Source organism: Euprymna scolopes, chromosome 38 (genome assembly GCF_053919585.1).
Source record: "Euprymna scolopes isolate OS-2025 chromosome 38, ASM5391958v1, whole genome shotgun sequence".
In the NCBI taxonomy this organism is placed as follows: domain Eukaryota; kingdom Metazoa; phylum Mollusca; class Cephalopoda; order Sepiida; family Sepiolidae; genus Euprymna; species Euprymna scolopes.
Window position 1 is genome coordinate 76965761 of NC_136519.1, and position 15000 is coordinate 76980760.

Below are 15000 nucleotides of genomic sequence, written 5' to 3' on the forward strand. Positions count from 1 at the left end.
TAAAAAGAAATCAATAGAATAAACTGCAAATAAAATCATAAATAACATACATATATCATATTAATATAATTATAATAAATACATATATTATATTAATATAATTATAATAAATACATATATTAATATAATTATAATAAATACATATATCATATTAATATAATTATAATAAATACATATATTATATTAATATAATTATAATAAATACATATATTATATTAATATAATTATAATAAATACATATATTAATATAATTATAATAAATACATATATTATATTAATATAATTATAATAAATACATATATTATATTAATATAATTATAATAAATACATATATTATATTAATATAATTATAATAAATTCATATATTATATTAATATAATTATAATAAATACATATATTATATTAATATAATTATAATAAATTCATATATTATATTAATATAATTATAATAAATACATATATTATATTAATATAATTATAATAAATTCATATATTATATTAATATAATTATAATAAATACATATATTATATTAATATAATTATAATAAATACATATATTATATTAATATAATTATAATAAATGTCACAATTATTATAATGTAAACATGGGTTTGTATTACTGTACACATAGATTCGAAAAAGTTGTCAAAAAACAAATATATAACAAATAAATGTTATCAAAGGCAAGATAAGTTACTTTTCTACCTAACTGGATATGTTTTCAGTGTTTTTATTTAATGTAACATGTTTATTCAGCTCGAAAAACAAACTGTGTTTACCGATGTATTGGAACATTCAAAAAAGCGCCCGACTCTCTCTTTAAAGTTTGAGAAAAGGTGCTATAAATATAAAACTAGACAAAATACTGTTAGAAACTCGCTCAATATATATTACCGTGACATAGGTTGACATATATTCGGTGGTTTTTTAATAGTATTTTGTCTAGTTTATTATTTATAACACCTTTTCCCGAACTTACTGTGTTAAAGAGAGAGTCGGGCGCCATTTTGAATTTTCCAATACATCGGTAAACAATGTATGTTTTTCGAGCTGAATAAACATGTTACATTGAATAAAAACACGAAAAATATATCCAGTTTGGTAGAAAAGTAACTTATCTTGCCTTTGATAACATTTATTTGTTATATATTTGTTTTTTGACAACTTTTTTGTAATCTATGTGTACAGTAATACAAACCCGTAAACATTTCCTGGAAATATGATAATATCACAGCTAATAAAGCAAAATTGAAATTTATTTGCACAGCATAATTAATGAAATACATATAATAATATCACAGCTGATATAGCAAAAATAAAATTTATTTCTATAACATAAATAAATATTTAGTGATTAATTGAGGTAGACTGAGAAGAGAGATGAAACCCTTACAACTTAAAAAAAAAAAAAAAATCCAACTCCCTAAGGTAATTACCCCAAATTCAAAATCTCACTTTCACTAAAAATGCATTAAATGCGCTAATTACCAGAGTTTTCTGAATATACCCCCCAGGAGGCTGTTTTTTTTTTGGGGGGGGGAGGGTAGTGGCTATATTCGACCCCACCCACCCACCCCAAGTACTCTCTTTTAGCAAAGAACTCTATTACAAAAATATGACCAAATGTTTAAATTTTTAAAATGAGTAATTTGATAAAAAGTGCAACAAAATGCCAATTGCATATTTATTCGTGCATAAGGTACATCTGGATTGAGTTAAAATAAAATGGTTCCTATTCAAATTCTAGTATCTTCCGTTTTAAAGTTTTATATTAATCAAAAGTTAATTTAATTTAAAGTTTAATATTAATATTAAATTAATATTAGTATTAATTAATATTAAATTAATATTAATATTAAAGTTAACTTAAAGTTTAATATTAATCAATAACTCAACAATAATTCATAGTTACTAGATTTATATTGTAATGCCTACGAATTTCCATTAATCCCTTAAAAATGAGTTCCTTTATAAAAAATAAAAATGCTTGATCAATTTATGCAATTTTTGGAATATGATATTTTCGCTTTGTCACAAGTACGTACATCATACAGATTTTTCTTTATTTTTTGTTTTTTAATATAATTAAATACATATAATAAATTAATTCTGGATTAGAACACTTTATTCATCCTATTATACTTCACGACCGCATCATTTTGATATTGAGAGAGGTAGATGGTTTCAAATATCAAATGAAATGTTTAAAAGGCTACATGGTACCTATACGAGAATGTGAAGAGCAGTCCTAGGTGTCACTTGGAAGCTTAGGATAACAAATAACGATCTATTTTGTTGTTGTTGTTGTTGTTGTTGTTGTACTTGGAAGGCCATCAAAGCCTGCAGGGCATTCTAGAATAAGGGTTAAGTCACGACAAGTGTTGGGTAGATGGTGAGACAACATGATCAGTTGCGGTGGAACTTGGGTAGAACATCCATTATTTTAGAGGGCAGCTGAATAGTAATTTGTTTACACTAGATTTAAAGGCAACTATGTTATAGTCAGCTGGGAAGTAGATACATGGTACTGCATTCCACAGACGGACAGTTTTGGGAAAGAAACTCTGTTCATGGAATTCTCATTTAGTTTTAGGCACCATTAGTGTGTGAGGGAAGTTGTTGGTTGTTGCTGTTGTAGCTAGGCGAGTATTTGTTACAAACGTCTTACAGCGAAAGAGCCATAGATTGGCGCTCAGCCGAGCACCTGCCATAGAAGTAATCATAGAGTAGAGAGAAACTCGCAATGTCTTTTCTATGAGAAATAACAGCAGTTCTCAAAGCGGGAAGGTTATGGTTTATTGAGCATATGTGTAGAAGGATGCAAAACATTGTATGACAACTACTGGTGTGGGAGCCAAAAAAGAGAAAGAAGGAAATTTTTTCTGGCAAGTGCTCGTCTGATCTCCAATCTATGCTCCCCCTGTGCCAAACTTTCACAAAAGACACTCGACTAGCTACAACCAATATCAACAGTTTCCCCCCAATCTCTATCTGTGCCCAAATCTAAATGCAGATTCCACAAACATAACTTCTTTCCTAGAACCAGCCAGTTGTGGAACACTATTCCACTGGCTTGCTTCCCGGCTGACTACAGTATGGTCGCCTTCAAGTCTAATGTAAACAAAGTTCTTGTTGAAACGTCTCCTTAAATAATCAAATTGCACCCAACTGACACCATTAACGATTACTAAACTACAATATTACATCCGTTAACGCTTATCCTCTAGTGGTCTTCGAGCCTTGATAAGTAGTGACTCCATTGCAAAAAAATAAAAAGAGGAAAGCCAGCAATTATATATGTGGATCAATTGCATAACGACACTGACTTGTCAATGGATGAATGATAAATAGTACGAAATATGGAGGATTCTAATAAATGGTGGCCGAGCAAGCTGGAATAATTATTTACATGTACTTACCACAGTTTTACTCTTATCAATCATTCTAATTCCATAGTCACTGACTTCCAAACAGCATAATGGAGGTGGCGTAGATGAAAGGGTTGATCGTCGAGTCAATGCAATCTGAAACAAAGGAAAAAGCGCAAGTAAGGATACATGTAATTATATATATATATATATATATATATATATATATATATATATATATATATATATATATATATATATATATATACACACAGGGTGTCCACAAAGTCTGGCTACATTATGTAGCCAGACTTTGTGGAAGCATCCTCTAGATCATGTAGCCAGTCTTTGTGGGCACGTGTGTGTGTGTATATATATATATATATATATATATATATATATATATATATATATATATATATATATATATATGTGTGTGTGTATATATGTATATATATATATATATATACAGGGTGCCCACAAAGTCTGGCTACATAATGTAGCCAGACTTTGTGGACACCCTGTATATATATATTTCTGTAGAAATATATTTTCTTATAATATATACCAATACTTATTTCAGAAGCTCAATGTAATTACAGAGCAATATAGTGAATAAATGATAAAAAACTATATTCCAAATTCATGATGCTGACCATCTTACAATTTATTCCTTTAATTCAGCTGACATTTATAATTTTTGACAGTATCTGTTTCGTAGCGCAAAAGCAATCACTAATTATTATATCAATCAGTGAATCTATTTTGCCCTTAACTCATCAGAAAATACGTTTGGGCATGATTATAAAATCCGAAAATTGGAGAAGTTGAAATTACCTTATTATTAGCTTACATTACACCATATTGAACTAAGAACTGTCAGTGTCTAAAGAATTTAAGAATTGTAAGATGGTCAACATCATGAAATCTGGAATATAGACTTTGTCATTTATTTGTTATATGCTCTGTAATCACATTGAACTTATTAAATTAAGGATTTATATATATAAAAAGAGAAATATAATTGATAAAATCATATCTCCACAGACATATATATATCTATAATATAAAGCTGAATGTCTGTATGTGTGTGTGTCTGGTCACGAATAGGCTCCTATATGGTTGCCTATTTTAAAAAACTGATTACATATAATGATAGAAGATATATTGAGACACATGAATGGGTATGTTTGATCTGGCAGAACGGTAGTTCATTAAAATTGTGAGGTCTGCGTTCGTGCCTGGTCAACAAAGTATGGAAATAAAAAATTTTAAAATTAAAAAAAAAAAACGTTTACAAGTGTTTTTGATATAGATGTACATAAGAATACTTTGATAAGTATGTTTTAACTTAAATAGGGATGGTAGAATAAAATTGTGGGGTCTGTATTCGCGCTTGGCCTCCATAAAATGGAAATAGGCACACAGACTTTTCATATCTATCTGCGTAAGTATACTTTGATAATTATGTTTCAGCTTGAAGAAATATGGTATAATAAAATTATGGGGTGTTCGTTCACACCTGACCTCCATAGAATGGAAATATGTCACAAAGTTTAACAAGGTTTTTTAATATAGATCCACAGAATATTGTGATAAGTGTTTCAGTGTGAACAGGTATGGTATAATAAATTATGGGGTTTATCCATTTTATTTTTACCTTCATCATATTTTGCTTTGGTTTTGATACCACCAAATTCGAAGCTATCTCTTTACAACCCTTCCTTTTCATAACCTATTACACTTTCATAGATCAGAGTCCATTTTCTGTAGGCTGTTTTTGAACCCAGTCAACGACGGGTACTTTTGCTAGTATATATATACACACACACACATAATAAAGTCGTATTTCTATCTGTTTGCCTGTTCAAAATTTGATAAATATGCACAAAAGTTACACTGTTTCACAAATTAATTTTCATACACTTTCATTCCAGCACTATTTCTATATAAACTATTCATTCAAAGGAAATCTACATTTAAAAAGTCACCTCATTTGCATATTACATTAACGAAAATCTATTTTAATATTTATCTCCATGTTATTAATTGTTTGTTGCAATAGAATTGTTTTAATTGTTTTTTTTAGAAACATCCTTTCAAATTTATTTATTTAATTAATTTTTAATTTAATTTATATTTAATTTTAAAGTATTATTAGCTGACATCAGTTGTCCTTTTTTTTTATTTAAGCTATGAGAGTTATTTCCAGTTCAATTTTCATAGACGAAAATGGATGTGTTCTATGCTTCCATGAATCCAACATGTGGTCCACTTACAGGAAAATCGTATGATGTAAGAGCATATTTTAATAGTCACCTGTGAAACAGATAGTTACGACGAAGAGGAAGTATCGAGTACTGTCCACGCTCACCGGATTTGAGCCCCCCCCCCCACACACACACACGGATTTTTCTCTTTTTGGGAGCGATGTAGCATTCACACCACAAAATGAGCTACAATGAATGAGTTGAAAGCAACCATTGAAAGAAGATGTGTCAATATACTAATTGAACTGATTAGGAACGTTTTCGATCCAATCAGTGAGGTTTGTCAGCTGTTCATGGACCACAACAGCCAATAATTTGAACATTTTCTATAATTAGCTGGTTTCTATATTTGTTCACAGTATTTTGATGTATGCAATTTTACTTTGTTATCATAAATGTTGGTTTTATGATTATTTAAAGAGTGTATACATTTTATTGGGACACCCTGTATACACACACACACATACACACACACACACACACATATGTTATATATATTATAACCTTATATTTAAACCAAATTCAGCTTTATAATTTTATTCTAATTTTTATTCTCAACTTATCTTACTTTGTTTATCAACATCAATAAATAACGATTTTCCTTTATATTTTTGTTTTGAATGTTACTTTTCACTGCCTTCGTTCAGGATTGAACTCAGCACCTTTGGGTAAACATGTAATATGTGCATATGTAAAAACATATTTGTTGGGCTGGGATCTATAGATTTTAGTTTTACAGATAGTTTAAAATTTTAAAAAAATATTTATCAAGTCATCATTAGTACCAGGAATAGAAAATTAGTTAAAAATTTTTTTTTTTTTTTTTTTAAATCGGAAAATAAGCACAATGTTTTCCGCTTCTGATATCTTATAAAGTTTCGATTTTTTCAGTTCCTGATTCAATTAATGGTCCCAACGCTAATATATATATATATATATATATATATATATATATATATATATATATATATATATATATAATAGAAAAATCTTATCATTGAAAATTAATTCAAATTAAAAAAAAAAAAACATTATAAACCTGTAAAGAAGTTATACAGAATTTTTAATTATCCGACAAGGGGTACAAATAAATATGAAAGACCATATTCTGTGGAGTTTCGAAAAATGCAATTCTTCTCATCAGAGGAAAGGTATTTACAAAATATAGAATAAATTTTGCAGGTTAATGCACTGAAAGAAACTATAAATATGAAATGAATCATATTTTCATAAAAAAGTCATTAAACAGTTGGTGAAAGCTTATAAGGATTCCTAAAGGTTGTGAAAGCAGGAACAAGAAAAAAAGGAAAAAGGATATGGTAAAAATAATTTAAGAGTCTTACCTTATTGATAGCCTGACATATTACCTCTGTTCCTTTGTGGCAATTCACTTCTAAAGAACCAAGAAACTTTACTTGGAATTTCTTGACATTATCATCATCTGAAAATTTGAAAACATACAAAAAATACGATCAAATATTTATTATTTGCATGATACAAACAATGTAAAAGATAAGACTATAAAAATACCCTTTCTTGGGTTTTTTGTTGCTATTGTAGCATTTGTTACAGCTACTATAGTAATATACATGAAATATTACTCATAGTACTGCAAGGTAAACTACCAGGTTGAGAAATTGGTGTAGTCTATCCTTCTCTCAAGGGTAGATGGGACTTTCTTGAGCTGTGATAAGCACCCCGTCTAGTGATGGTGTCATGATAAAAAATACCCTTGGTAACCCTGGTGAAGCATCAAGTATTCAGCTACCGACAAGATTTGAATTACACTACAAGCTCGTGTAGTGAGTTCAATCTCAGTTACGGTCGCGCTGGAATACTCATAGAAGGAAATTTCACAGTGAGAGTGGAAATATTACTCTTAGAAAACGTTACTCTTCTAGATTAGTAATTTTCTTTTGTGCACAACACGAGTGGCCCTCAGCCACTGCCTTCTAGTATCTTGAATTTTAGAGGAAAAATACAAAGGAGAAATAAGGTTTTGATTTTTAGAAGAATCATTTTGAATAATATAATTGGGGATGAACTTATAGCAACTAGGATATGATCAGCAGATTGATCTGCTCGGAACTCTCTGACCTCCTAGTTGAAGTGAAGGATTTCAAGTCACGCAACTATTTATGTAACCATAAAGGCTCAGCTGTTAGGATCCCACCCCAAAGCATCATGAGTTGCTACCTACAGTCTACGTCCAAAGATGAAGTACTGCTGCCATATCTGGGCAGAAGCTACTAAAAACAGCCTATCCTGCCTTGACAGAGTACAAAATAGACTTCGTGGCTTGGTGGGGGATGCCCTTTTCTCTACCCTGCAACCTCTTTCCCACAGAAGAGACGTATCGAGCCTGTCTTTGTTCTATCGTTATTTCCATGGCAAGTGCTCATCTGAGCTCCATTCGCTGGTCCCCCCTTGCCAATCGTTTTCAAAAAACACCCGACTAGCTGAAACCACCGTCAATAATTTTTCCCACTCCTTATCTGTGCCTAAATCAAAACGTAGATTCCACGAACAAAGCTTCTTTCTTAGAACTGCACGCCTGTGGAACTCTGTTCCGCTTGCCTGTTTCCCTCCCGACTTCAACCTGGATGTCTTCAAGTCCAACACAAACAAATTCCTGATGAACCGCCTCCCTAAGTAATGACACTTTATCAATTCTCCAATACTATTGCTACACTATCCCAGTGAGTACTGTACACACAATAACCCTTATCCCCGAGTGGCAATTCATGACCCTGTCCGACAGGGTGGATTAAATGGATGACAAAACAGGTGTTGTATGTAGAAAAGCTCCCCCTTTATTCCAGTCATCACGGACTTTTCCTCGCCATGGGAGTAGAGCAACGCTAGACCAGGATTGGTGCGGTTGGGAGCGTGCAAATGTAGTTCCGCAATAGATTCCTCATGCGAACACCTTTGCAGGAGTTATCCATTGTCTCTTGAGACTAAATAGGAACTCCTTTCTTTTTACACATTAAATTTTTTTTTTAATGTTTACTTTACACTTTTAGATGAAATGAAAGCCCAAGTAACCTTCTGCATGGGCATCGAAATATATATATTTTTTAAAAATTTTATTTAAATATAAAACACGTCTTGATATGAAAATTAGTAGACCCTTTCCCACCTCTCCATTAATTTCCTTCTGTGAAACACATTAAAACAGGATTGCTTCTCCACTGATTACAACGTGGTTTGTTTTCAAATTCAATGTCAACAAATAGTTGTCATAAAAGTATCCCATAAGTAATCAATTTTTGTTTTAAATCATTGATTATGAACTCATCTTTTGTCTCACAATCATTCCATCTAGGTGTTGTATGTAGAAAAGCTCCCCCTTTATTCCAGTCATCACGGACTTTTCCTCGCCATGGGAGTAGAGCAATGCTAGATGAAGACTGGTGCGGTTGGGAGCGTGCAAATGTAGTTCCGCAATAGATTCCTTTTGAAGTGAGACTAAAAACGTTACTCTTCATCATTGGTAATTTTATTTTGTTCTTAATACGATCCCATCCTAAGGCATCATGGCCCAACACCCACGGCCTACATTCTACACTTTGTGTCAAAGTTCATTTAGATAAAACGTTATAAACACTCCTGCCCTCTCTTCTTGGTCCGAAGATCAAAGTTCTTGAGTGACAAGGATAACCAACGACCCCCATTTTCCCCCTTTTGAGTTGGCCTTGTACCTAAGTTTTTTGTTCAATTTGAATTCACATTATATTCTTAGCCTGAATAAAGGATTTAATATATCAAAGTGTAGTATCTGTTCCGGCAGATGCTGCACAAAAAGTTATACTTACCCCACATACCAGACCATTGCTCTTGAGCAATCAGTTTTTGTCAATGTAGAAGAAACCCTTGATACCAATTGTCACTACCAGTTCCCCCACCTCCTCAGGGGAGCTGGTCGCCTTCCCCTTCCCTCTTCACATTAAGAAATGGCCTTGTGCCTAATTTGCTCTCGTAGGGAAGCAAATAAATAACCTCTCTGATACATGATATCATTTTGTGATGTCATCCACAGTTTAATGGATGACACTAAAAGAACAACCAATCAAGCAAGATCCACAGTTTTAGTAGTATATAGATAGACTATTTAAGTTTTGAATATTTTAAATTGTAAGCACAAACTAGAAGTCAGTAATCAGATTCGATTTTAAACCAACTGGAAGTTTTTTTTGTTGTTTTTTGTTTTTTTTCAACAAACCTCTACCCTTTGAGCTGGAGTATAGAGTTGAAAATCAGAAGTGAATAATTTTGGAAGCATTTGCGAATTAAAGTTCAATATCTTTTCAGGAGCCATTTTTTTTTTTTTTTACTAACCCTAGGGTCAGGAGTCAGATTTTTTTTATCCAACTTCTGAGTCAAAATTCGAGAATTAGCTGGAAAAACCCAACCCTAAAGTTGGTTAAAAAAAAAAATGTCTTAGAGATATAAAATTGGAAATGCTTGCTGATGTTGGAATCAGGGTTTTCATATTGAGATGAGGGAGTCAGAATCAGGAATTAGAGTCTAAATTTTTTTCAACCGACTTCCCAACTCGAGCATTGTAAACACGTAAAAAACGCACATACACACTTTCTCTTCCTCTTTTGACAAATCAGAAAAAAGGTTATTTACCATCTTCCTCTAAAAATTGTAAGTCAGTTGCATACATAGATGGGAAGATTCCTTTGTTGCCCGTTCGTAAATTTACACCTGAAAAATAAAAAAATAAAAATAATAATAGTCAATAAGTTTAATTACTAACCGAGAAACAAAAACAATTACATGTCTACATAGGCCTTCTTATCATGCGAGTGAGAGTCAGGCCTGAAGACCAATTTCGAAACCTATGAGTGACAAATTTTAGAGCCTGTTCCATTTTCTCGTTGACTGTAGTCATCGATTTTCGACATTCAAAAAGATATTTGTTTATACGTTTGGAATAGCTTTACCTTATTTAGGTGAAGTCTAAACTTTTATTTAGTTTGATATATTATATTATATCTATCACAAAATGTAAAATGATTATCTGGGTTGATTGGAGAAGGATCATGGTGAATAGGAATTATAATCCAGACGGTAATTAGAATTAGGTTTAGAGCAGTGTGTGGACAAAAATCGAATTTGCAAAAGCACAGAAATCAAATCTGCAATACCACTGTGCGTTTTTTTTTTTTTTTTTTTTTTAATTTTTAAAGTTTCGAAAAAAAGTGTAAAAATTTATATATATTGTTGTTTGAGATACGAGGATCACGGATTGAGTTCTGATTTGCACAACTATTTAATTTTGTTTCTGGCTTTCACAATCAATGTTCCAGAGTTTATAAAAGACGGCGCTGGTCACATTCTTTCATTTTTCAGTCAGATGGAGGTACAGATACCTAACTCATCCATGATGCTTCTTCTAACCCCCAAACTTCTCTCTTGAGACACATTCTCCTCCTCCTCCAACCCGTCTGACCCTGAGCTCAACAAGAAGACCCAAGGATCCAACATGGCTACAGCCGCATGAACGCGGACTTCTATTATTACTAGCGGGGTACCCAGCGTTGCCCGGGTGTTTGGAGGTGTGTGTGCTGTTAAATAAAAAAGAAACAGGGGGGGCGGGGGGGAGTTGATAGGATCGAACCCAAAGCCCTGAGGCGAAGTTTGAAAATAAAATCGGCCAGCCAGAATGAGTTACTGAAAGATGTTTGAATTTATTTAAGTAAGAACCAAATTGACATGTGCGGGCACGGAAGTCGTAGAGCGTTACGACGACGACGTCAATGACCAGGTTTGTTTGTTATAAGCGAAGTAAAAAAAGAAAGCAACATTAAAACTTAAGCGGGAGGGGTAATCAAAACATCGAAAAAAAAACACAAAAAAACTAACGTAAGGCAAACGAACAATGAAAACAGAAAACGAACACATGAAAAATGGCGTAAATAAGCCTGTTTCGATATTAAAATTTAAAAAATCGGTAGGTACCCGGGTGTTTTTGGGTGTGTGATCGGGGGTGGATAAGCGAAGTAAAAAAAAAAACAGAAAAACAAACTCGCATTTAGGTAAAAATGCACTTTCGTAAATAATTGAATTCATTCAAAACATATCGCTAAAACCAAAACAAAACAAACACACACACACACACACATATATATATATATATATACTGTGAATTAATATTGATTGAAATTCCGAATATATATATATATATATATATATATATATATATATATATATAAATATATAGATGTTGTTTTGTATATATATATAAACTGTGAATTAATATTGATTGAAATTCCGAATATATATATATATATATATATATATATATATAAATATAAATATATATATATATATATATATATATATATTTATATATATTAAAGAACTTTCTTCATTTATTGATCTCTACCAAAAGACTTCATTATACCCTAGAATTACTTATTTCGGTTTGTTTTTCATTTTTATAAACAAGCTACAAATATTTTGTCTGCATTTTATGACGACCGTCATATAATGTCGTTTCATACAATGCTAAAACCAGCAAATTCTTAGCGTTGCTATATGCATAAATTTGTTAACATATTTCTTTCTTCTGACGAGAAGAATTTTGCATTCTTTGAAACTCCGCGGAATAAGGATTTATTAATCATTTTTGTTTGAGGTTTTCTGTCGGAAAATAAATTTTACGCGTAAATTCTCGTTTACACTTCTTATTAATGCTTCTTCATATATATATATATATATATATATATATATATATATATATATATATATATATAAAATTGGTCTGTTTAGGCAGCATTTTTTTCATTCAAGCAAATATTATTAAATGCAACACAGACACTTTGCTTTATGATTCTTTTTTTTTTTTAAATTATATAATATGAAAAAAATATTAAAAAATTAAAAATTCTTGAAGCATCATATATTCGAATCCTTTAACCTACTATAAATGATATCGCATTCGAGAAAAGCAGCAACGTTCTAAAATGTCTTGCGTAGTTCGTACTGGACGGACTTCGTTAACGGTGTCCACGAACGTGGTGATTTTAATACTCGAATATAATCGACCTATATTTTTAATCGACTTTTCATCGATTCTATGTATTTTAACTTATCGCCGTTTACTGTATATTTTCGTTTTCACTTTTAATTCTCATTTTCGCTCCTTCGGACTTTTTTACTTCAACACCTGATGATGATTCGCATACATCTCCAAACAACCGGGCAACGCCGGGCTGAAATGCAAGTTTTTTTTTTTTGCAAGTTTTTAAAAACTTGCAAAAAAAAAAAAAAAAAACTCTCTCTCTATAGATATTAACTGTAGCGTCTCTAAATCAAAATACGCTAACGGAAACAATTTACTGCACGAGCGTCGCCCTTTTTTAAAATTCATCATTCAATAAAATAAAAAGCTATAGCAAACATCTAAATGACTACTTTAAATACAGTTCCTGATTTCAAAAAAAGAAAAACCAAAAGGTAATTATATATCTATATATTTTTAAATCAAATTTATTATGTAAATTCAAAAATATATATATTTTTTCTACTCATTTCTATCTCTAACCTATACAAATTTTCTTATTAATTTTCTTATAAATTTTATATCCAAACCTTTTACTTCAATTTTTCAGATTCATCTGCCTTACTTTTAATGCTAGGTTTATTTTTGGTGTCTTTTCAATTCAATAGAAATCCTCCTAAATTTGCTGATGAGGAGACCGTGCTTACCAAAAAAACTATGTATAATTATTCTACGTGACTTCATGTATACCACAAATAAAAAGCACGGATTTCCGAAACGATCGTACAGATAATTGACTTTGTTGTTGTTCCTTCTTATGAAACTGATTTTTAATTTAATTAAATTTTGATTTTTAAATTTTAAAAATTTTAAAACTTTTAAATTATAAATCACATTACTTAATATTGAATTAGCTCTAGGACATTTAACTATCGAGCTTATTATATATCTAAATTACAACGAGCATTTCCTGTATTTTAATTAAACTAGTAATTTCACTATTACATTAAAATACAATTAGCTCTTTAGACTATTATTCTAATCTCCTTTAAATTATATATATATATATATATATATATATAATATATATATATATATATATATATATATATATACATATATATATATATATATATACATATATATATATATACAGAGATAAAATATAAAGTAACTAACGCTAGCACAAATGGATCTAGAAATCGTGGTAGGAAAATTATTTGGTTCACCCCCCCCCTTTAATATTATGTTGAAAACAAAACTTGGTACAAAATTTTTACAATTTATTAACAAGCATTTCCCACCAAATAATATATTACATAAAATATTTAATAAAAATACATTAAAATTAAGTTATAGCTGTAGTGATAACTTAGAAAGGATTATAAAAAAGCATAATGGAAGAATTTTAAAGACGACTAATAGAGAAGGTGAAAATACTAGTGCAAACACTGCGGTGAATAAATGTAACTGTCAAAAGCCTGAGGAATGCCCAATAAAAAATGAATGTCTGACCTCATCAGTGGTATACCAAGCTAGGATATTCCCGGTAGAGAATCCAAGGGACGAAAGATTCTACATAGGGAGTACCCAAATGACTTTCAAAAACAGATTCTATGAACATACACGCTCGATGAGTAATCAAACATATGAAAAGGACATTTCCTTATCGTTGTATTACTGGAAATTAGTTAGAGAAAATAAAACACCTAGTATAGAATGGAAGATTATTAGGAGGGCCAATACTTGCCACTCATTGATCTCACCATGTCCATTACGCTTATCAGAAAACTTGAGATAACTAGGTTTAAAGACAGAGAAAAATTATTAAATATTAAACAAGAAACTCCTATATCCTGCAAGCATTTCAGAATACACGCACTTAAGGAACTCTAAATTAGTAGACTAGAACAACTATAAGTACAACTAACCCCCATCAAATACCCCCCCCACAAAGAGGATAGGTGAGGTCGCAACTATGATCATACCTGTATGGATTACGTAAGTCGCTTAATATTCTACTTCATCAAGCAGTTATAATATTACTAACCTAAATAAGTACCTGTATGAAGGTATATTTGAACCAAACGAGTAATAGATTGTTTTGGGTGAACCTCGTAATAATGTATGCATATGGGTATTTTTGGGTGTATGCACGTATGGATATATGATCTTTATATACCCGGGTAGGAAAATTAATTTAAAAAAAAAAAAAAAAAAAAATGAATGAATAAATAGATGAAAGAAAGTAAGGAATGGAGGGTGAATGAAAGAAAAGGGGATAAGGAAATTAGGGTGAGTAAATAAAGATGAAGGTAAGTACTACAATATATAAGCTTGTATA

At 30.9% G+C, this 15000-nt stretch overlaps 1 protein-coding gene across 1 annotated transcript in view; it reads right to left on the bottom strand.

Annotated features, from left to right (window-relative positions):
• The window catches only part of LOC145263198 (uncharacterized), a 208543-nt gene that overhangs the window by 16367 nt on the left and 177176 nt on the right, over window positions 1-15000 (bottom strand). The window contains exons 7-9 of the mRNA XM_080120265.1: window positions 10277-10354; window positions 6982-7079; window positions 3420-3524 (exon numbers count right to left, since the gene is read on the bottom strand). Coding sequence (XP_079976391.1) covers window positions 3420-3524; window positions 6982-7079; window positions 10277-10354 — 281 coding nt within the window. The remainder of the gene's footprint in view (window positions 1-3419; window positions 3525-6981; window positions 7080-10276; window positions 10355-15000) is intronic.